We start from the raw sequence: 18,799 nt of genomic DNA on the forward strand, positions 1-18,799 counted from the left end.
CCTGCAAGAAAGCATTTTGGATTCCAATATTGTTTACATAATACATGAAGAAATAATGGTGTTCAAAAACTTTACAAAGAAGAAGTGAGAAAAAAAATGTAATTTCAAAGTTGACCCCTTTAATCAAAATCTGGACTGGACCAATCGTTTAAAACACAACTTCTTTAAGTAATTCTACAGTAACTCACTTCCGGCTTTATATTTAAAACTATTAAAAATTATAAAATTTTAATCAGCATTTGCAACGCAATGAAGGAGTCAATTCCCACTCTATAAAGGATATATACTCTTGATCGCCCTGTCGGACAGACTGACAGGTTTCTTTTGGTTTCTACGCAAACTAGTCTCTCAATTGAAAAAATATCTGAATAAATTTTTGCAGCTTATCTTATAAATACTCTCACGTATATATAAGGCAAAACGGGTCGGAGAAAAATTACAAACTATGAATACTGTAAATATAATAAGGTGACTGTTATGAAATATTAATAATCGAATAGCAATCTGCAAGGGTATTCTAAGTTCGGCGTGCCGAAATTAATTTAGTTTCTTGTTTAATTAATGATGTATGCTCGGAATGGTTTTTATTAAATGATCTGCTAACAACAGCTAACAGTTTGGAACCCAAAAGGTCGTAAACGTAAAAGTCAACAATCATCATTTCATTTCTTAAATAAACAATGACAATCAAATAAATTCAAAATCAATTATCTTCTCAAAAATATTTTTACCTGAAATGGGGATTATATTTTGTGGTATTTTACCTCAATCACAGCGGCGCTCACGTTTAACATGCTTATAATTAAACATACATACACATGTACAAACATACATACATATGTACGCAAAACGTTGCTACATGTGAAACATTTATGCATAAGTATGCAAATATTAAGCGGCCTTATTCATACATACATATATACATATGGGCAATTCTCTGGTGTCGAATGCGACATTCGTACGCATTCAAACTAAAAAAACACATGTGCCAAGACTTTGTTTTAATTTTATAAAAATTGAAACGTATAGCTCTTGGTTAGCACTATAATTGGTGCAAAGGTCGATTTTGAACCCGTGTTTGTTTTCAAGATATTCACTAAAATGTACTGCGTTCGCACGCGACAAAAATATAAGTTACATTTGAAAAAAACCAGTTTAAGCTCTGATTTCAGCGAAACGTGATGAAAAATTGTAGTACAATAAATTTTAATGAATTACGCAATGAATTATCTTACTAACGTATTTTGTTTGATTTTAAAATATTAAGTAGTTATTTTTTAAATTCAATTTTAGTCCCGGTCGCACGCGACAGTTTGGAAAGCGCTAATTCAAACTGAAATTGTACGAATATTGGTGATCGGATATGTCCTTTTGCACTTAATATTGAATCTTTGGGTTTTTTATGTCATATTAGAAACCAAAAGTTAAAGCAAAATGGTTCGGTTTAAGAGATGCGCATTGAAACAAAACATGCCATTTTTTATGCCTTTTTTTGATAAAAACAACATTATTTGCGTTTGCGCGTGTTTGACATCCATTTTTTTGAAACTTATTTTAGAAAATGAAAAATTCTCTTAGTCTTGATCATCCTGACCAATTTTTAATGTAATCATGTTAAAAATACTCGTTTTTAAGCAATTTTAAGTTTTTGGCCGCGGTGCACGTTTCTGGAGAATTGCCCATATACATTTATGTGTATCTAAGTATATTATATTATATATAAATATACCCTGCAGTACCGAGTGTCATCAATAGGCCACTGTCACCAACATGTCATCAACGCGCCGACTGCGACTTCTACCGAGGCGACGCTCTGCCGACTGCGACTTCTACCGAGTCGACCCTCTGCCGACTGCGACTTCTACTACGACGCTCTGCCCACGATACACTTACGGCGGTAGTCTAGACGGCAGTCGTCGGCAGTACCATGGCCCGGCCGTTGAGAAATTTGTTGATGAAACATCGATGATAAATTATTGATGATGAATTGTTGATGAATTTTTATTGATGACAGCCTAGGACATGCCCATGTTAAATAAATGAACAGTTTGTATGGCCTGTCATCGATGTAAAATCAACAGGACCCCCTTGACTGTTGATGAAACGTTGATTTTTGTTGATGACAGGCACTGCAGGGTACTTAGATACACATAAACCCATATATATACATATATACATAATATTATATATATATATATATATATATATATATATATATATATAACACATATAATATAATTTTTCCAAATTTCATTTTATAATATTATTGGGATAACTTTAATCTTTGAATATACATATCTAATGCGTGACTTAAAAGTGAAAAACTAAAATACATAACAATGCCGAAATGCATTGCATGATGAGATAGATTTTCTGTTCTTTTTGTAAATGAAACTTTATAACCAAATATTTATTAATTTTTTACATACATATATGTATATATATTTTTTTTTTTTTTTTGAGAAATTACGTACTTGCAAATCTTGGATCGTTGGCGGTAGATCCGTACCATGAAGCTGAGCTTCTCATGTCAGTGTAGTGACCAGCAAGAGATAAATTATCGGTTGGGCCGCAATAGCTTTGCACTCCTGGGCTATGATACAATGATCCCATAGCGTAAGGGTTGGCCATAGTTGAAGCAGTCAGAGTACCAGGAGAGTTTATACTGCTACCACTGGAATTTGACCTAGAAATATGTCCATAGTCAGTAACAACTTATTAATTATAATAACAAAAAAATATTTCAAGCACAATTGCCTTCTCAACTATGAAAACTAAGGGGAATTATATAAAGCATTTGTAGATATCATGAATACTTGGTTTTAACATTTAGCTATACATATTTTATTTACATTATTTAATTCACAGTTTTGCATCATCTGAATTTCATAAAGTTATAAGCAAAATTTTTAAGTAATAAAAAATGGCTAAATCTTTCAGTAGATGCAAATATTTTTAAAAATAGCAAGGATATACATTTTGTGCTCTTATTATTCCCTTGCAGGGTATTATAATTTCAGTCAGAACTTTGCAACGCAGTGGAGGCACCTCCGGCCATATAAAGTACATATATTCTTGATCAGCATCAACAGGCTAGTCGATCTAGCCATGTCCGTCTGTCGTTTCGACGCAAACTAGTCTCTCAGTTTTAAAGCTATCTGAATGAAACTTTGTAATAAGCCTTCTATTTACTCTCACTCGTATATATATTGGAACGGGCCAGATCGGACGACTATATCATATAGCTGCCACAGGAAAAATATTTAATAATTTTTCCAAAAATAAATTATAACATTTTCTGTTTTCAACAGAATTTGATCAAATTTGAGATATAGCCATTTTATTATACTCTTCTGCACTTTTGTGTAAAATTTTATGAAAATCGGACTACTATATCATATAGCTCCCATAGGAACGATCGAGAAATTAATACAATTAAATTTATAAAATTTTCAGTTTTCAACTGATTTTCATCAAATTTAAAGTATAGCCATTTTATATTAGTCTTAAATTTTGTGTCATTGAAATCAGACGACTATATCATATAGGTGCCATACAAACGATCGTTTGATGTAGAGGAAAAATGCAAATCTGTGAAGGTTAAACTGCATATATGTATAATATGTATAGGTGAATGAAATTAAAGCAGGTATTACTTCATTGTTTTGTTAACATAAATATATATAATTTATATTGTATGGATTCGTAGTCATCGAAGTTCTATCTGCAAGGGTATATAAACTTCCGAAGTTAGCTTCCTTTCTTGTTTTGAAATAAAATATAGGCTTTTTGCATTACTTTAGAATTTCGATGTTAATTTTATGAAAATTGGACGACTATATCATATAGCTGTCATACAAACGATCGTTAGATATAGAGGAAAACGCAAAACTGTAAATGTGAAAGTGTAAATATAATATATATAGGTACATGAAATAAAAAAAAAAAACATTACCTAACATAAACTTTTTAAAATAAATATATATAATTTATATTGTATTAATTACTTGCGATCGAAGTTTTATGTGCAAGAGTATATTTTCCTCGGCGTGAAGTTAGCTTCCTTTCTTGTTTTATTCTATTTAGCTTTCAACGCTTATAATTAAGATGTCATAATTCTACGAGCAATCAATTTTCATGCAATTTAAAACGTAATTCTGAAATCGAAATATAGCATATATCATATAACACAGGGCCAAAATTTAAAAAAACTCAGAGCCAAGAACCTGAATATACATTGCCAATAGTTTTCGTTGAGTCCGGCCTCAAAATTTCCTATACGTCAGACTAACAGACTTAACAGTACCAGTCGGTTAAAAAAAAAACATTTTTTTAAGTTGCATCACCTCAAATGTACCCAAAAAAAAACGAAATTTTAAGTTATAAAAACCTGACGTATAAGAAATTTTGGGACCAGATTCGAGTTAAGCGTTTCGAAAACTATCGGACAGTATATTTAATATTTGGGGTCGACCATTTCAAACACAAATTTCTGCAGATCCGGGGTCAATATTTTAAAGCAATTAATTTTATTTGTGCTTTGATGCCTCCTCACAATGGTTACAAGTCCTTTCAACAACTTTTCTCTTATCTTATTCAGTTTTAAGTAGATTTGCACAGAACATTGCGCACCGGATGTTTTAGAAAGCGATAATTAAAATTAAAATTTGGGCATTTGGGCTTTTGCATTTTATTTCGACTCTTTGCATTCTCTATGTTTAGAAAGCAAAAGGCAAAGAGAAATCATTGATTTGAGAATTTTTTTAACAAAACAAAACATCTCTTTTTTAATGACTTTTTTCCAAAAAAAAAATAAAAATTGCATTTATGTAGGCGCCAGAAATTTGTCGTAGGATCAAACATTTGTGCATATCTCTAATTCTATATTAATTATAATATATATTATAGTATTTAAGTCTTAGGAGCATATTATATTTACCGAAACGGCGATGGAGGGTTTCCGTTCAGTTCCAGTTTTCGATATGACTCTTCAATTGGACTTAAAATATCAGTCACACTAAAAGGTGTTGAGTGATTGCTATTTATAAAAGTACTTTGATGTTGAGAATGAATATTTTGGAGATGGTGTATATTTGAAAGATTATGGTGGTGGTGATGTGCAACCGCTGCAGCGGCTGCTGTAGATACCGAATTTAGTAGTGAAGTTTCGTTTGGATGCAGTTTGGTATCCAGTTGATGTTGCTGACCAATGGATGAGGGCATAAGAATGTCCTTGGGAGATAAACTCATAACCAAATCTGCTTCATTTAATACTGTTACCAAATTTATATCTGTATTAATTTGATGTTCTTGATAGCTCTTTTTTTCGATTGATGATGTATTATTTAGGCCGTGGGATGACATGCGAATATATTTATCCCAGCTTAATAATTCCAAATAAAGTACTTCCGCTAAAATAAAAAAAAACATTTATTACAAATAAATTTTATATAATTCAAAGTCTTCATGAATAAATATTTTTTATGAATCGTATATTATAAAAGAATGCATGCGAGCTTTTGGAAGTCAATGATTACCCTCTCTCTTTTATTAATCTTATTATTTAATAACAAAGGAAAAAATATTTTGTAATTGGATCGATTTAATTCAATAAATAAACTACAAATATATATATCTATGTATTTTATAATACATATGTATTTAATTAATATTTTGTATTGTAGAAAAAAAAACAGAAAATTCTTTAAACATTTTTGTAATTAATACACACGTTCGACTTTAATAAAATAAAAAAAATAGATCTGAAATAGTAAATGTGAGAATTTATAGAGGTTTTGAAAAAAAACGAACTTTAAATCTACATATGTACATATGTATGTATATATTATTATACATGTGCAGGGTATTATAATTTTTATTCAGAAGCTAGCAATGTACTGATTGAGACATTTTCGACACCTTAAGGATATATATCTATGTAGTTATTTGAATTTTATTTTTAGTATCCATTTGGTCAGCATCTTCAGCCGAGTCGATAAAGCCATGACCGTTTGTGCGTTTCTACGTAAACAGTTTTTAAGATATCTTAACCTTTGCACATAGTATTTTATATACTCCCACATGTTTATAAGTTGAAACAGGCCTTTAGGACGACTAAGTATATCATATCACAGGGCCATAGGAACGATCGCAAAATTAAAAAAAAAATTATAACTCTTCCGGCTTTTAATATATTTTCATCCAATTTAAAATATAGTTTTTTTTTAATCTAGAATTTCGGTTATATTTTATGAAAATCTATATATGACAATCGTATAGCCGCGATATGAACAATCAAGAAATAATTAAAAATTAATTTAATTTACTGAGCGATGTAGGCTTTTTGTAATATTTAATGATTTTTGGTTTAATTTTATAAAGGAGATTAATTTGACAGTGAAAGTCGTAAAATTTATACATAGCTCCAAAAAATCTTTAAATTATATAAAACCAGGAAGGAAGTTAACTTCGGTATGCCGAAGCTTATATACCCTTGCAGATAGAACTTCGATGACTAGGAATCCATACAATATAAATTATATATATTTGTGTTAAAAAACAATGAAGTAATACCTGCTTTCATTTCATTCACCTATACATATCATATTTGCAGCCTTACATTCACAGATTTGTATGGCACCTATATGATATATTCGTCAGATTTTCAAGAAATCTGACACCAAATTTAAAACTAATATAAAATGGCTATACTTCAAATTTGATGAAAATCTGTTGAAAACTGAAAAAGTTATATTTTTTGATTGTATTAATTTCTCAATCGTCCTATTTTCATAAAATTTTACACAAAATTGTAGAATAATATAAATTAGCTGTATCTCAAATTTGATTAAATTCTTTTGAAAACTAAAAATGTTAATTTTTTTTTGTAAAAATTTTCCGATCATTCCTATGGCAGCTATATGATTTAGTCGTCCGATCTGGCCCGTTCCGACATATATACGAGAGAGAGTATATAGAAGGCTAACTACAAAGTTTCATTCAAATAGCTTCAAAACTGAGAGACTAGTTTGCGTAGAAACGGACAGACGGGCAGAAGGACAGACGGACAGACGGGCATGGCTAAATCGACTCGGCTGTTGATCCTGATCAAGAATATATATACTTTATATGGTCGGAGGTGCCTCACTGCGTTGCAAACTTCTGACTGAAATTATAACACCCTGCAAGGGTATAATGACTGCAAATGAAAAATAAACTTCATAACTTAAGCTCTCTACCAATATTTTACGATCCAGACAGTGGGTTTTGTTAAAAACTGGATAAACTATATTTTCTGTAAAATCCAAATCAAATCCACATCAATCGCATTCATGCGAATTACACGGCTATTATACAAAAACAAAACTATTACAAAATACTCAAACGAAACACAATCAAATAGCAGAGAAACCGATAAATCGCTCAATTTAACAAAACACTCAATTATACGATACAACAATATGTATTCTGGAAGCGCCTGCGGGAACGAGACAACCCGGAGTTGAAAGCGTCTAATACAGCTTCGACCCAATTGCTCCAAATCATTTGATGAGCAGATGGATACCCTTTCCAAGGAGGTAAGAGAAGTTCCAAGCGATGTCAGCAGAAATCCACAGCCTCAGATAAAGAGTCCCTCAACTTGAGAATGTGGTAAAGAAAGTAGACGAGCTACAAAAGGCACGGCTAATGGTCTTCTAGGCGAGCTGAAGCAGCAGCTCACGCAATTTCCAGACAATATCAGCTATTTGTATGAAGATTTTGTTCCGGTCAAACATTCAAACATTGATCGATCAAACATTCCTCTAAATTAAATTAAATAGACAAGAAAATCCCGAAATTACGCATACCAAAAGGTGCAGGTCACAAAATTACTATGTACGATTTAAATTACAGAGAAAGGCAGTGACTAAACTAATTTACTCCGCAAGGTAAAACTTTTGTATTCGAAGATTAAAAAAATTAACTTCAACCAGTCAAACATGCAGAGTGGTCTTTAGGTATAGTCAGGTATACACCAACGAAGGGACAGAAAATAATAGGTACCTGAGTTTAGTACCAGAAAATATCTTTGATAATAAGTTTTAAATTTGCTTGTCCTAATCAGTGTGGAATGCTTTTCTATATTCTAAAAATAACATCTGTCGCTGTACGACTTGACAATATTAATCTCAATTTTATAAAACTATTAATTCCAAAATTTTTAAAATAATACCGTATTTATCAAAGGCCTTTGAGATTAATAAGACAGTTTTAATTTATTCATTTATACAAGAAATGCATTACTTAATAATAGCCAATCCGTATTCAGGAAAAACCGCAGTTAATTTTACCAATTTTAAAAAATTTTGACAAGTCCCATGTGACGCTACTTTACTACAGTAAAACTTTTGAAACTGTTAAGCATTATGATATACATATGTACACAATTGATTACTCAGTTCAGCTTTTCGAAAGCTGCTGTCAAACTATTGTCATCATATTTACAAAATCGTCGTCAAACTGATGTAATGTATAAAACGTAGTGTGCCTCAAGGTTTTTTTCTTGCTCCGTTGTTCACTTTTTATGTAAATAATAATAGAATATATGAGTGTGTAAATATGTCTAATAATGAACTGATTCAAATAAGCAACTGGGGAAAAGATAACGGACGAGGACTCGAACTAAATTTTAAGTAATTCCCTGGGCTGGAGTGATCACATAAACACAGCTGTTGGGAAAACGTAAGGCTTGTTGTTAAGTTCCCAAACTTCTTCCCAACTTCATTTTATCGGATTAAAGTATTTGAAAATTGTGATTCAATCAGCTAACACAAAGTCAAAATTTCGTACAATAGTATTGCAAGATTCGTATTTAATCTGCAACTATCTGTTCACGTCACTAGAAATGAATATACAAGACATTTGAATTTCACCTGGAAGACTGAATAAAAATGAGAGTGTATGTGTATTTCCAAAAAATCATTTTTACTAAGAAACCAAACTATCTCTTTTGCACACTTAGATTTTCAACATCACGAAGAGCAAAAACAATTATACAAATAAAGAATGCACTCAGATACATGCTCTATGAACTGCAATATTTTTGCGATTAGACTATGGAACCAATTACAAAACTATTTTGAAAACATAGGCAGTTCCGCGCATTTTAGGGAAAAACTAATAGAGAACTTACTTTTAACTTTGACATAACAATAAATAAAATCTTTACTGTAATTTAGAAATATTATCTCAAGATTACCTTGTCCTGTGTGACTAGCGCATTAAATTTTAAGTTCTTTGTACTTGTAGCGCTAGGAAGAACTTTACAAATAAAAATATGAAATATATAACATAAACAAGAAAAAAACTAACTTCCACACGCCGAAGTTTTTATACTTATGCTTTTATATTTATGTCAAAAAACATATTTAAGCTTTTACATTTACAGTTTTACATTTACAGTTTTGCGTTTTCCTTTATATCCAACGGTCGTTTATATGGCAGCTATTAGAAATAGTAGTCAGATTTTTGTAAAATTAAAACCGATATTATAAAATACAATAAAATGGATATATGAATTTGAAATTTGAAGAAAATATGTTGGAAATTAAAAATGACTGAAATTATAATACCCTGCAAGGGTATAAACATAAAATGGCTATATTACAAATTTGATATGATTTTCCTATGGCAGCTTTATGATATAATCGTCCAATCCGGCCCGTTCCGACATACATAGAAGTGTGAATATATTGAAGACTTACTACAAAATTTTATTAATATAGATTTAAAACTGAGAGACTAGTTTACGTAGAAACGGACAAACGGACGAACAGATAGATATTGCTAAATGGACTCGACTGTTAATGTTGATAAAGAATATATACATATGTATATAGCCGCAGATTACTTCTTCACTGCGTTGCACACTTTTGACTGGAGTTATAATACCCTTCAATGGTATAAAAACGTGATAAACGAATCATTATTATCATATATTATTTCATAATTAATCACAGAATTTGTAATTATTAATATGTTTCTCAAATCGGTAATCATTGAGTATGTTGTTGTGGTGAAGGCTAACTGTTTATTAAGCCTTTGTAAATGAAGCCATGAACCATAGCTTTTTATTTATCCTTCATGTTTAAAACTTATAAATAAGTGCGCTAGTCACAGTCTACTTTTCATATTTGTCGTAAAACTAAAAAATTCGATCTTAGGATACTCTTTTATTATCTTTTTTTATTATTATTATTCTTTTATTATTATTTGTATATTATATATTTATGTATTTAATTTTACTTAATCCTAAGAGTACATTTTCATTTAACTGCGTAGTATTGCTAATGGTTTAAATATTATTGCGGATCTGATTCTATATCTTATTAAATGTATTTAAAACTGTCTTTGTTCTGGGTGTGTTCTGGGTTCCATTTATATATGTACATATGTAAGATTGTTTAATCTACTTTTCCTTCTCCTTCTTCTCGAAAATGTAAGTCACAATTCGAAAAAACGTTTAATCCATAAAAAAAAACTGTGGAACTATACATGTTTTTGCCATTAGCACACTCATAAAAATTTTAACCTGAAATCGCCATTGAAAAGATACTTTTCGCCCGTAGATTTAGAAATTTGCCATTAAAATGGATCTAAAGGCAAGTCACCCCAAATTTTGGAAAAACTTCCTTTAAAATCAGGAAAGAAACTTTTTTAAATCTAAGTCGATTTTTTTTATATGTAGAAAAAAATGTCTTGTTTTTAGGTCAATTTGATTTTTTTTTGGATCTTTTAGGGGTATTTGACTATAGCATAATCTTAAAAACTAAAATTTTGGTTTGACGAATTTTTTAATTTATTGTTAATTTTTTCCAAATTTAAAGGTATTTCCCTTAATTAGACAGTATACACTTGCTACTTCTTTAATAGTTTATATATATGTACATATGTATGTAAACGAACCAAATCAGAAAAAATGTAAATTAACACAAAAAACACGTATTTATGGTGGCTTATCTTGATTTTATGGTGCCTTTCCCTAAATTATTGAAAAACCTTATCTTAATTCTAGAAAATTGTTCTTAGTTTAAGGGCCATTATTTTTATGTCGATTTTTCTAAAATCTAGGAAAATATTTGTATGAGTGTATGTATATGTACCTATATATATAAAAGTGCTCTGTTCGTGTCTACTTCCTTTATAGACTTGAAAAGTTCTGAACCGTTTAAGCCCAAATTTTTACACAACATGCGTTGAGGTTCCAGCTCGGTTATTGTCTACTTTTGATGTTGATAGCTCTGCGTTTGCGAATATATCAGTTTTTTTCGCGTTTCCCCGTGCCCCTACTGCTGCGCCCTCTATAGGCAGCCAGCTGAATCGAAGCATTTCCTGTCAAACATTCAAAACATATTGAAAAAAGAAATTATAGATTAAAATTTTATTTTTTTGTTTAGGTTCAGTAAGAAACGAAGTAATGCCACCCAAGAAGTCGAGTTTGGGTCGTCGTACTCGCAATACAGAAGCAAAAAGACGTAAGATTACGAATATGACTGACGAAGAACGGGCCTCCATTCGAGAGACTGAGCGGCTGAGAGCAATGCAGATGCACAACGCGGAATCAGCAGAAAGACGAGCAGATAGGCTTGAGAGAAAACGATTGAGAGTTAGGCAGTCGCGTTCGGCAGCAATCGATTTGATTCACTCTCAAAATAATGAACGCGACAGGGCAAGGGTAGCTGAAGCTTGGATGCTCCAGGAGGAACGGGGAAAACATTCCTCATTACATTGATTCTGGCTACGGTTTAAGTTAACAAGGACATAGCTTTAGCTCTTGCTTCATCTGGAATCGCTGCGACATTTTTACCTGATGGGAGGACTGCTCATTCAGCGCTGAAGTTGCCGTTGAACATGCAAATCATCGAGACTCCTACGTGCAACATTTCCAGAGCATCTGGCATGGGAAAAGTATTGCAAAGATGTAAACTCATTGTTTGGGATGAATGCACAATGGCACACAAAATTTGCTCTCGATCGATCATTGCGGGATTTGCATGGAGCTGTCCAACCATTTGGGAATGCGTTAATATTGATCGCAGGGGAGTTCAAGCAAACGTTGCCTGTGGTTTCCCGATCGACACCAGCTGACGAGATAAATGCTTGCCTGAAATATTCTATATTGTGGCAACATGTACGTACATTACAGTTGAAGACGAATATGCGTGTCCAGTTACAGAACGATGACTCTGCCGACGTATTCTCACGACAGCTACTGGACATTGGGAACGGAAAGCTGCCAGTCAACAAGACGTCGAGAAAAATAGTATTGCCCGAGAATTTCTCTAATTTAGTTACATAGAAGGAAGAACTTATCCAAAAAGTGTTCCCCGATATCCGAATAAATTATAGGAATCACGATTGGCTCAGTGGACGAGCTATTCTCGCTGCCAAGAACAAAGATGTCTACCAGCTCAATCATGTAATCCAATCCAGCATAGAAACTGACGAAATTACATATAAGTCGATAGATACCGTTGTGGAGGCAGAGGAAGCAGTTAATTACCCTACGGAATTTCTAAACTCACTTGATCTGCCTGGAATGCCACCACACATATTGAAATTAAAAATAGATGTGCCGATTATCATGCTCCGGAATATAAATCAGCCGAAACTCTGCAACGGTACGCGACTTGCAGTCAAGTAATTGATGAACAAGCAACGATTATAACTGATCCTTTCAAAGGTGAAGATGTTCTCATTCCTAGGATTCCTCTGATCCCGATTGATACACCGTTTGAGTTCAAGAGATTGCAGTTTTCCATTCGTTTGGCGTTCGCAATGACCATTAATAAAGCTCAAGGTCAATCTATGGAGTTGTGTGGTCTAGATTTGGATGCAGATTGTTTTTCACACGGATAATTATATGTTGCGTGTTCCCGTGTCGGAAAACCAGATAGTCTTTATATTTACGCGGAGATTGGAGAAACGAAGAATATTGTATACCCACAAGTATTACAGAATTAAATTAATTTGAAAATTATTTTTTTTATTTGACTTATTTCTTATGCGTGCAACCACAATATGCCACAGAGAAACGTGGCAGGGTACAGCTAGTATATTATACATGTGTACATGTACATACCCTGCAGTACCAGTCATAAGTAATTCATCAACGTTTCAGTAACAGTCAAGGCGGTGTTCTTGATGATTCATCGATGAATGGCCATACAAACTGTTGGTGAATTTAACATGGGCATGTTCTAGGCTGTCATCAACCAAAATTCATCAACAATTCATCGATGATTATTCAACAATTCATTATCAATTCATCGATGATTCATCGACAAATTCATCGATATTTCATCAACAATTCATCGATGTTTCATTAACGGCCGGGCCATGGTACTGCCGACGATTGCCGTCTAGGCTACCGTCGTAACTGTAACTACAGTACCACATGTCATCAATAGGCCACTGTCATAAAAAATTCGCGCTCTTATTTGCTCTCGGTTGAAGAAAGTATGATGAAACGTCGAAACACATAGGCCTCCCATTAGTAAAAATTAGCACGTATGTAGATTCCCTTGCACTCTCCCTTTCTCAATAATAAAAGCGGGGTGGGTGGTATACAATTAACAGGGAATTATTTTTTTCAAGTGGAAATAAGAGGCCTGAAGTGTTGATTAATTGTGGACAAATCGTTGATGAATTGTTGATGAATCATTCACGAATTGTTGATGAATCTTTGATTAATTGATGATGAATCATTGATTAATTGTTGTTAACAGTTTAGGACATGCCTATGTTAAATTCATCAGTAATTTGTTTCAACATTCATTAATGATTCATCAACAACACCGCCTTGGCTAATGATGAATTGTTTATGAATTACTGATGAATGGTACTGCAGAGTACTTTAATTATAGTCACGTTATATGTACGTTTTCTATTTACAGTATCACAGTTAAAGTTTTACACTGACGGTATTTTCCTTTACATTTAACGATAGTTTCTATGGCAGCTATATGATATAGTCTCCCGATTTAAAAAAATATATTAAAACAAAAATTCAAGATTAATATAAAATGGACAAATAAAAAGATTAATCCAAAAAGTTTAAAACTGTAAAAGATAAAATTTAATTGTATTAATATATCGATCGTTCCTATGGCAGCTTTATGATATAGAAGTCCGATACTAGAATTAAAAGCGAATTTTTAGAATTATACAAAATGGCTATATACTTAATTTGATGAAAACTGGAAAAGTTATAATTTTTGTTTTAAAAATTTTCCGATCGTTCCAATGGCAGCTTTATTACATACCTACATAGTCGTCCGATCCGTCCCGTTCCGACATATATGTATATGAGTGAGAGTATATCAATTATATAGCTACAACACTGAGAGACTAGCTGGCGTAGAAATAGACAAACGGACATGGTTAGTTCGACTCGGTTGTTGATGCTGATCAAGAATATGTACATATATTTTATGTGGTCGCAGGTGACACCTTCACTGCGCTGCAAACTTCTAGCTGAAGTTAAAATACCCTGCAAGGGTATTATAAAAGTATATAAAAATATGTTGAAGCCCGGCAAAGTAATACATTTTTCTGAAAATATTTCAATCATTCCTATCGCAGATATGCCGTATGCGAATTTTCCTTTTTCGACTCATGTACATATTATTATTGTAAGTGGGTCAGGTCAGGTCAAAAGTCACTCGGTAAACTTTCAACCAAAACACAGTCTCAAAACGGGAATATTCTTCTTCATTCTTCTGTACAATCTTTTATGATTTTAGACTACCATTTGGTTAGCTGTCCAAAACCTTAATTTATTTGAAATTGGTAGCCACACTTCTTCATTCTTTTGTACAATCTTTAATTATTTTATACTACCATTTGGTTAGCTGTCCAAAACCTTAATTTATATGAAATTGGTTGCCACACTGAATTTTTAGTCATTCAGCGAGCTTGATGTCGCTGATTTTAGCTTCTGATACTTTTCCTTGAAAAAAGAGTGTCTAAAATTACTTTTTCACTGCTTGGAAAACTTTTGAATAAAATTAAAATCTCCTGCAGGGGTATACAAAATCATTTATAAGTAAAATAACGAATTTTTGTTGGCTTTCTTTGGCCCTTATTATTAACTCAATTGATTAATCACTTTTATGATTTAATTGTTTGTTACAATAAACGATTTATGCCGATGCATTGGTTGAACATTGACTTTTAAATGGTATGAAGTGGATTAGAAATTCGACTAGACATTGTACAACATCTTTGTTGTCAACTGTCAATCGACCTGATCGCTATTTTTCCTGATATATTTTTTTTAATTTCATTGAAATATGTATTTTTCCGGCCGAAATTGGTCTTTCTCTTTATCAGACCTGGTTATTATAATTATTTGCAATATTACAGACACACAAATAAGATATAGTTTGAACTGTTATGGAAATTACCAATGTCTAACAGTTGAATGGATATCATATCATATATATACTGACGATTTGTTATTAAACATATACATACATTGTTTTTCAAATTCATTGGAAAAATGTGCATAGTACACTCCTCTCCTCCTTTTTATAACCTTGCAGGGTATTATAATTTCAGTTAGAAATTTTTTACCGTAAATTTCACATAAAGTTAATATTTTCTATATCAGCATCAACAGCCGAATCGATCTCGCCATGTCCGTTCTATCCGTCCGTTTCTACGCAAGCAAGTCTCTTAGTTTTCAACCTATTTGAATGAAACTTTGATATTCTATACACTCTCTTTCGTAGATAAGTTAAAACGGGCCGGATCAAAGGACCATATCATATAAGATCGATCGGAAAATTTAAAAAATAAATGATAACTACTGATTTATTTAAAATTTGAGATTTAGCCATTTTGTATTATTCTAGTAGTTATTGTAGTTAATTTTATAATAACAACATATAGCTGACATAGGAACGATCCAGAAATTAATAAAATCAAAACCTTTAACTTTATTAGTTTTCTAAATATATTCATAAAATAGATATAGCCACTCTGTATTGTTCTGGAATGTTAGTTTTAATTTTATGAAAATTTAAGTCCTATGTATATATATATATATCTTTAAATATATATGAAAATGCCAAACTGTGGTCAAATTGCGATCTGCAACGGTATACAAACATCGGCGTACAAAATTTAGTTTCCATTCTTGTTATTTGTATTATAAATTAAAGAAGAGGGATTTTTTGGAAAGACTGTTAACACGCATAAAATATTAAACTATATTTAACGGGTTAGACCCCCCTTAAAATTTTTGAAAAAAAAAAACAATTTTAATGATTTTGATGCCAATATCTTTAACATTTCAAGACATCGGGCTTAAAGTCATTAAAAGTAAGAGCTGCAGGTATACCTTAGAGTACTTTTTTTTTATCTTCTTTTGCGTATTGTTCAAAATTACATTTTTTAAATCGGTGTACATGATTTCTCAAAAACTGCTGCACAGCTTCTCTATACCGTTCTCTCTGGAAAGGTGTAGGATTTTTTTGAGATGATTTTTAATTAAAGTTATACATTTTTATATATTCTAAAAAAAAATTGTTTTTGGATCTTAGATAAAAAATGTGCTCTGCAGCATTTAAATCATACGTGCGCTAAAAAACAGTGCCTGATTTAATTGGCTACATCTCCGCCATTTCTAAATATTTTATTTATTCCAAAAACTTTTTTTTAGTTCAACATATGTTCTTTGATATTCCAATCAATAAAAAGTTTTACTTTTAATAACTTTGTCAAAATATTTTTTAAAAACCCTTAAATTTTCAGGTGTTTATGTGGTAACCCCTTGAAAAAAATAAAAGGGCGAAAGCGGGGTTTTTAGGCAATTTTAGCTTAACATTTTAATGCGTGTAAATAATTAGGTAAGCCTTGCTTTATAGCAACGATTGGCTTATACTTTATTATGTTGTATTACAACTTTACTGCTCTATTTCCTATATTTAATTTAATCGTAACTCAAGATTTTTTACAAATCTTGACTTCCTCCACTTAAAACGGAATAAGCTGCACTTATTTAAAAATACATCACACATCAAAATTTAACTTTTCTTGCAAACGGAGGGACACTTACTTATTTATATACAATATTAAAATTTGTTTTTATTTTCACAATGGCTTTAATTTAGGATATAGGTTTAAATTCTCTGTTTTTGTAAATGGTAAGATAAATTATTTACACTCACTTAATGTGATATTCGTAAAAAAAGTCTTTAATTATCTCGAAATGACTGATTTAATACTTGATTTTGAAGACAAAATATTTATTGGCAAATCATTAAACATCTGATTCTTATTTCTTCAGCACAATATAAGTATGTATGTAAATTTCGACACATATAAGCCTACGATAGAGAATTTATTATGAATATCCACTCGACACGATTCCGTCAAATGAAATAAGAGGTCTGAACAGTACTGACGAGTACTCCTCAGATGGCTTCTGGATAGCCCTCGAATAAGTTTTTCCTATTAACGATGACTTTGTGCTGTGTTTGGTACTGGCTACACACTTAGTTGAACAAAACAAACATGAAATATTGCTTATTCATTTTACTTCAACCAGCCAATGCCAGCTCGAGAAATGTAGAGGGCTGGGCTGAAAACCAGGTCGGCACAAGGTTACAGTTCGACACAACTCTACAGTTCGCTGTAGCTCAGCTCATTCGCTCACATTCGTATCGTCCCTTTCACACTCCAGATGTTAGCATATTTTAATGTGTCAAAATGAGACAACTATATTCGGTTTCTCGTTAAATTTTCAGGTATATGGTAAATGGTTAAACCCTCCAGAGTGAACCACCAATAGGAAGGATGATGCTATTTCAACCCCCGTATCTCTTTTAGGCAAAGATTTCAAAATAGTTCCTTCTTCTGAAGTGCTTTCACAGCGCTTATAACAAATAAACTGCTAGCTAAGCTCCTATTTTCACACAATATAAATAAGCGAAATCGTACTTTATAAGTCATGTTTCGATATTAATTTTTCGTTTACTAGATTTGTTATGCATATATACATTCTTTTGTTTTGATCTGACAAAGTATGATTTAAAATTATGATATTTGTTTCAGTTTCGATTTTTTTTAATAAGTGAATATTCTTTTAAAGTTTTAATTGTGTATCTCAAGTTGTGCATCACTGGATTCAATCAATAATTGTTGAATATAAAAATAAAATCAAGAAAGGGAGCTAACTTCGGCACGCTGAAGTTTATATACCCTTGCAGATAAAACTTCGATGACTAGGAATTAATACAATATAAATTATATATGTATATTTATGTTAAAAAACAATGAAGTAATACCTGCTTTCATTTCATTCAACTATTCATGTTGAAAGCTGAAAAAGTTTTAATTTTTAATTACATTAATTTATCGATCGTTCCTATGTGAGCTATATATAGTAGTAGTAGTAGTAGTAGTAGTAGTAGTAGTAGTAGTAGTAGTAGTAGTAGTAGTAGTAGTAGTAGTAGTAGTAGTAGTAGTAGTGAGTGTGTAGTAGTAGTAGTAGTAGTAGTAGTAGTAGTAGTAGTAGTAGAAGTAGTAGTAGTAGTAGTAGTAGTAGTAGTAGTAGTAGTAGTCGTAATAGTATAGTAGTCTGATTTTCGTAAAACTTAAAAAAAAAATGTTAGAATATTATAAAATGGCTATATCTCAAATTTGATCAAATTCAGTTAAAAACTGAAAATGGTATAATTTTTCCAAACATTCCTATGGCAACTATATGATATAGTCGTCCGATCCGACCCGTTCCAACGTATTAACGAGTGAG

General features: G+C 31.8%; 1 protein-coding gene across 5 annotated transcripts in view; it reads right to left on the minus strand.

Moving 5' to 3' along the window:
* scro (scarecrow) overlaps positions 1-17,561 on the minus strand; it is a 54,074-nt gene extending 36,513 nt beyond the window's left edge. Inside the window, exons 1-3 of one of the 5 annotated variants that reach the window (XM_086840001.1) lie at positions 17,214-17,538; positions 4,940-5,411; positions 2,475-2,686 (exon numbers count right to left, since the gene is read on the minus strand). In XM_086840001.1, the coding sequence (XP_086696127.1) occupies positions 2,475-2,686; positions 4,940-5,364 (637 nt within the window). In that variant the 5' untranslated portion in view covers positions 5,365-5,411; positions 17,214-17,538. Of the gene's footprint in view, positions 1-2,474; positions 2,687-4,939; positions 5,412-12,563; positions 12,937-17,101 lie in introns of those variants that run through there. The other 4 variants (XM_086840004.1, XM_086839998.1, XM_086840006.1 and 1 more) reach the window with 4 other exon arrangements.
* Between the last annotated feature and the right edge of the window lie 1,238 nt (positions 17,562-18,799).

Source organism: Drosophila serrata, unplaced genomic scaffold, assembly GCF_035046125.1.
Source record: "Drosophila serrata isolate PLE 108 unplaced genomic scaffold, ASM3504612v1 contig_84, whole genome shotgun sequence".
NCBI lineage: Eukaryota > Metazoa > Arthropoda > Insecta > Diptera > Drosophilidae > Drosophila > Drosophila serrata.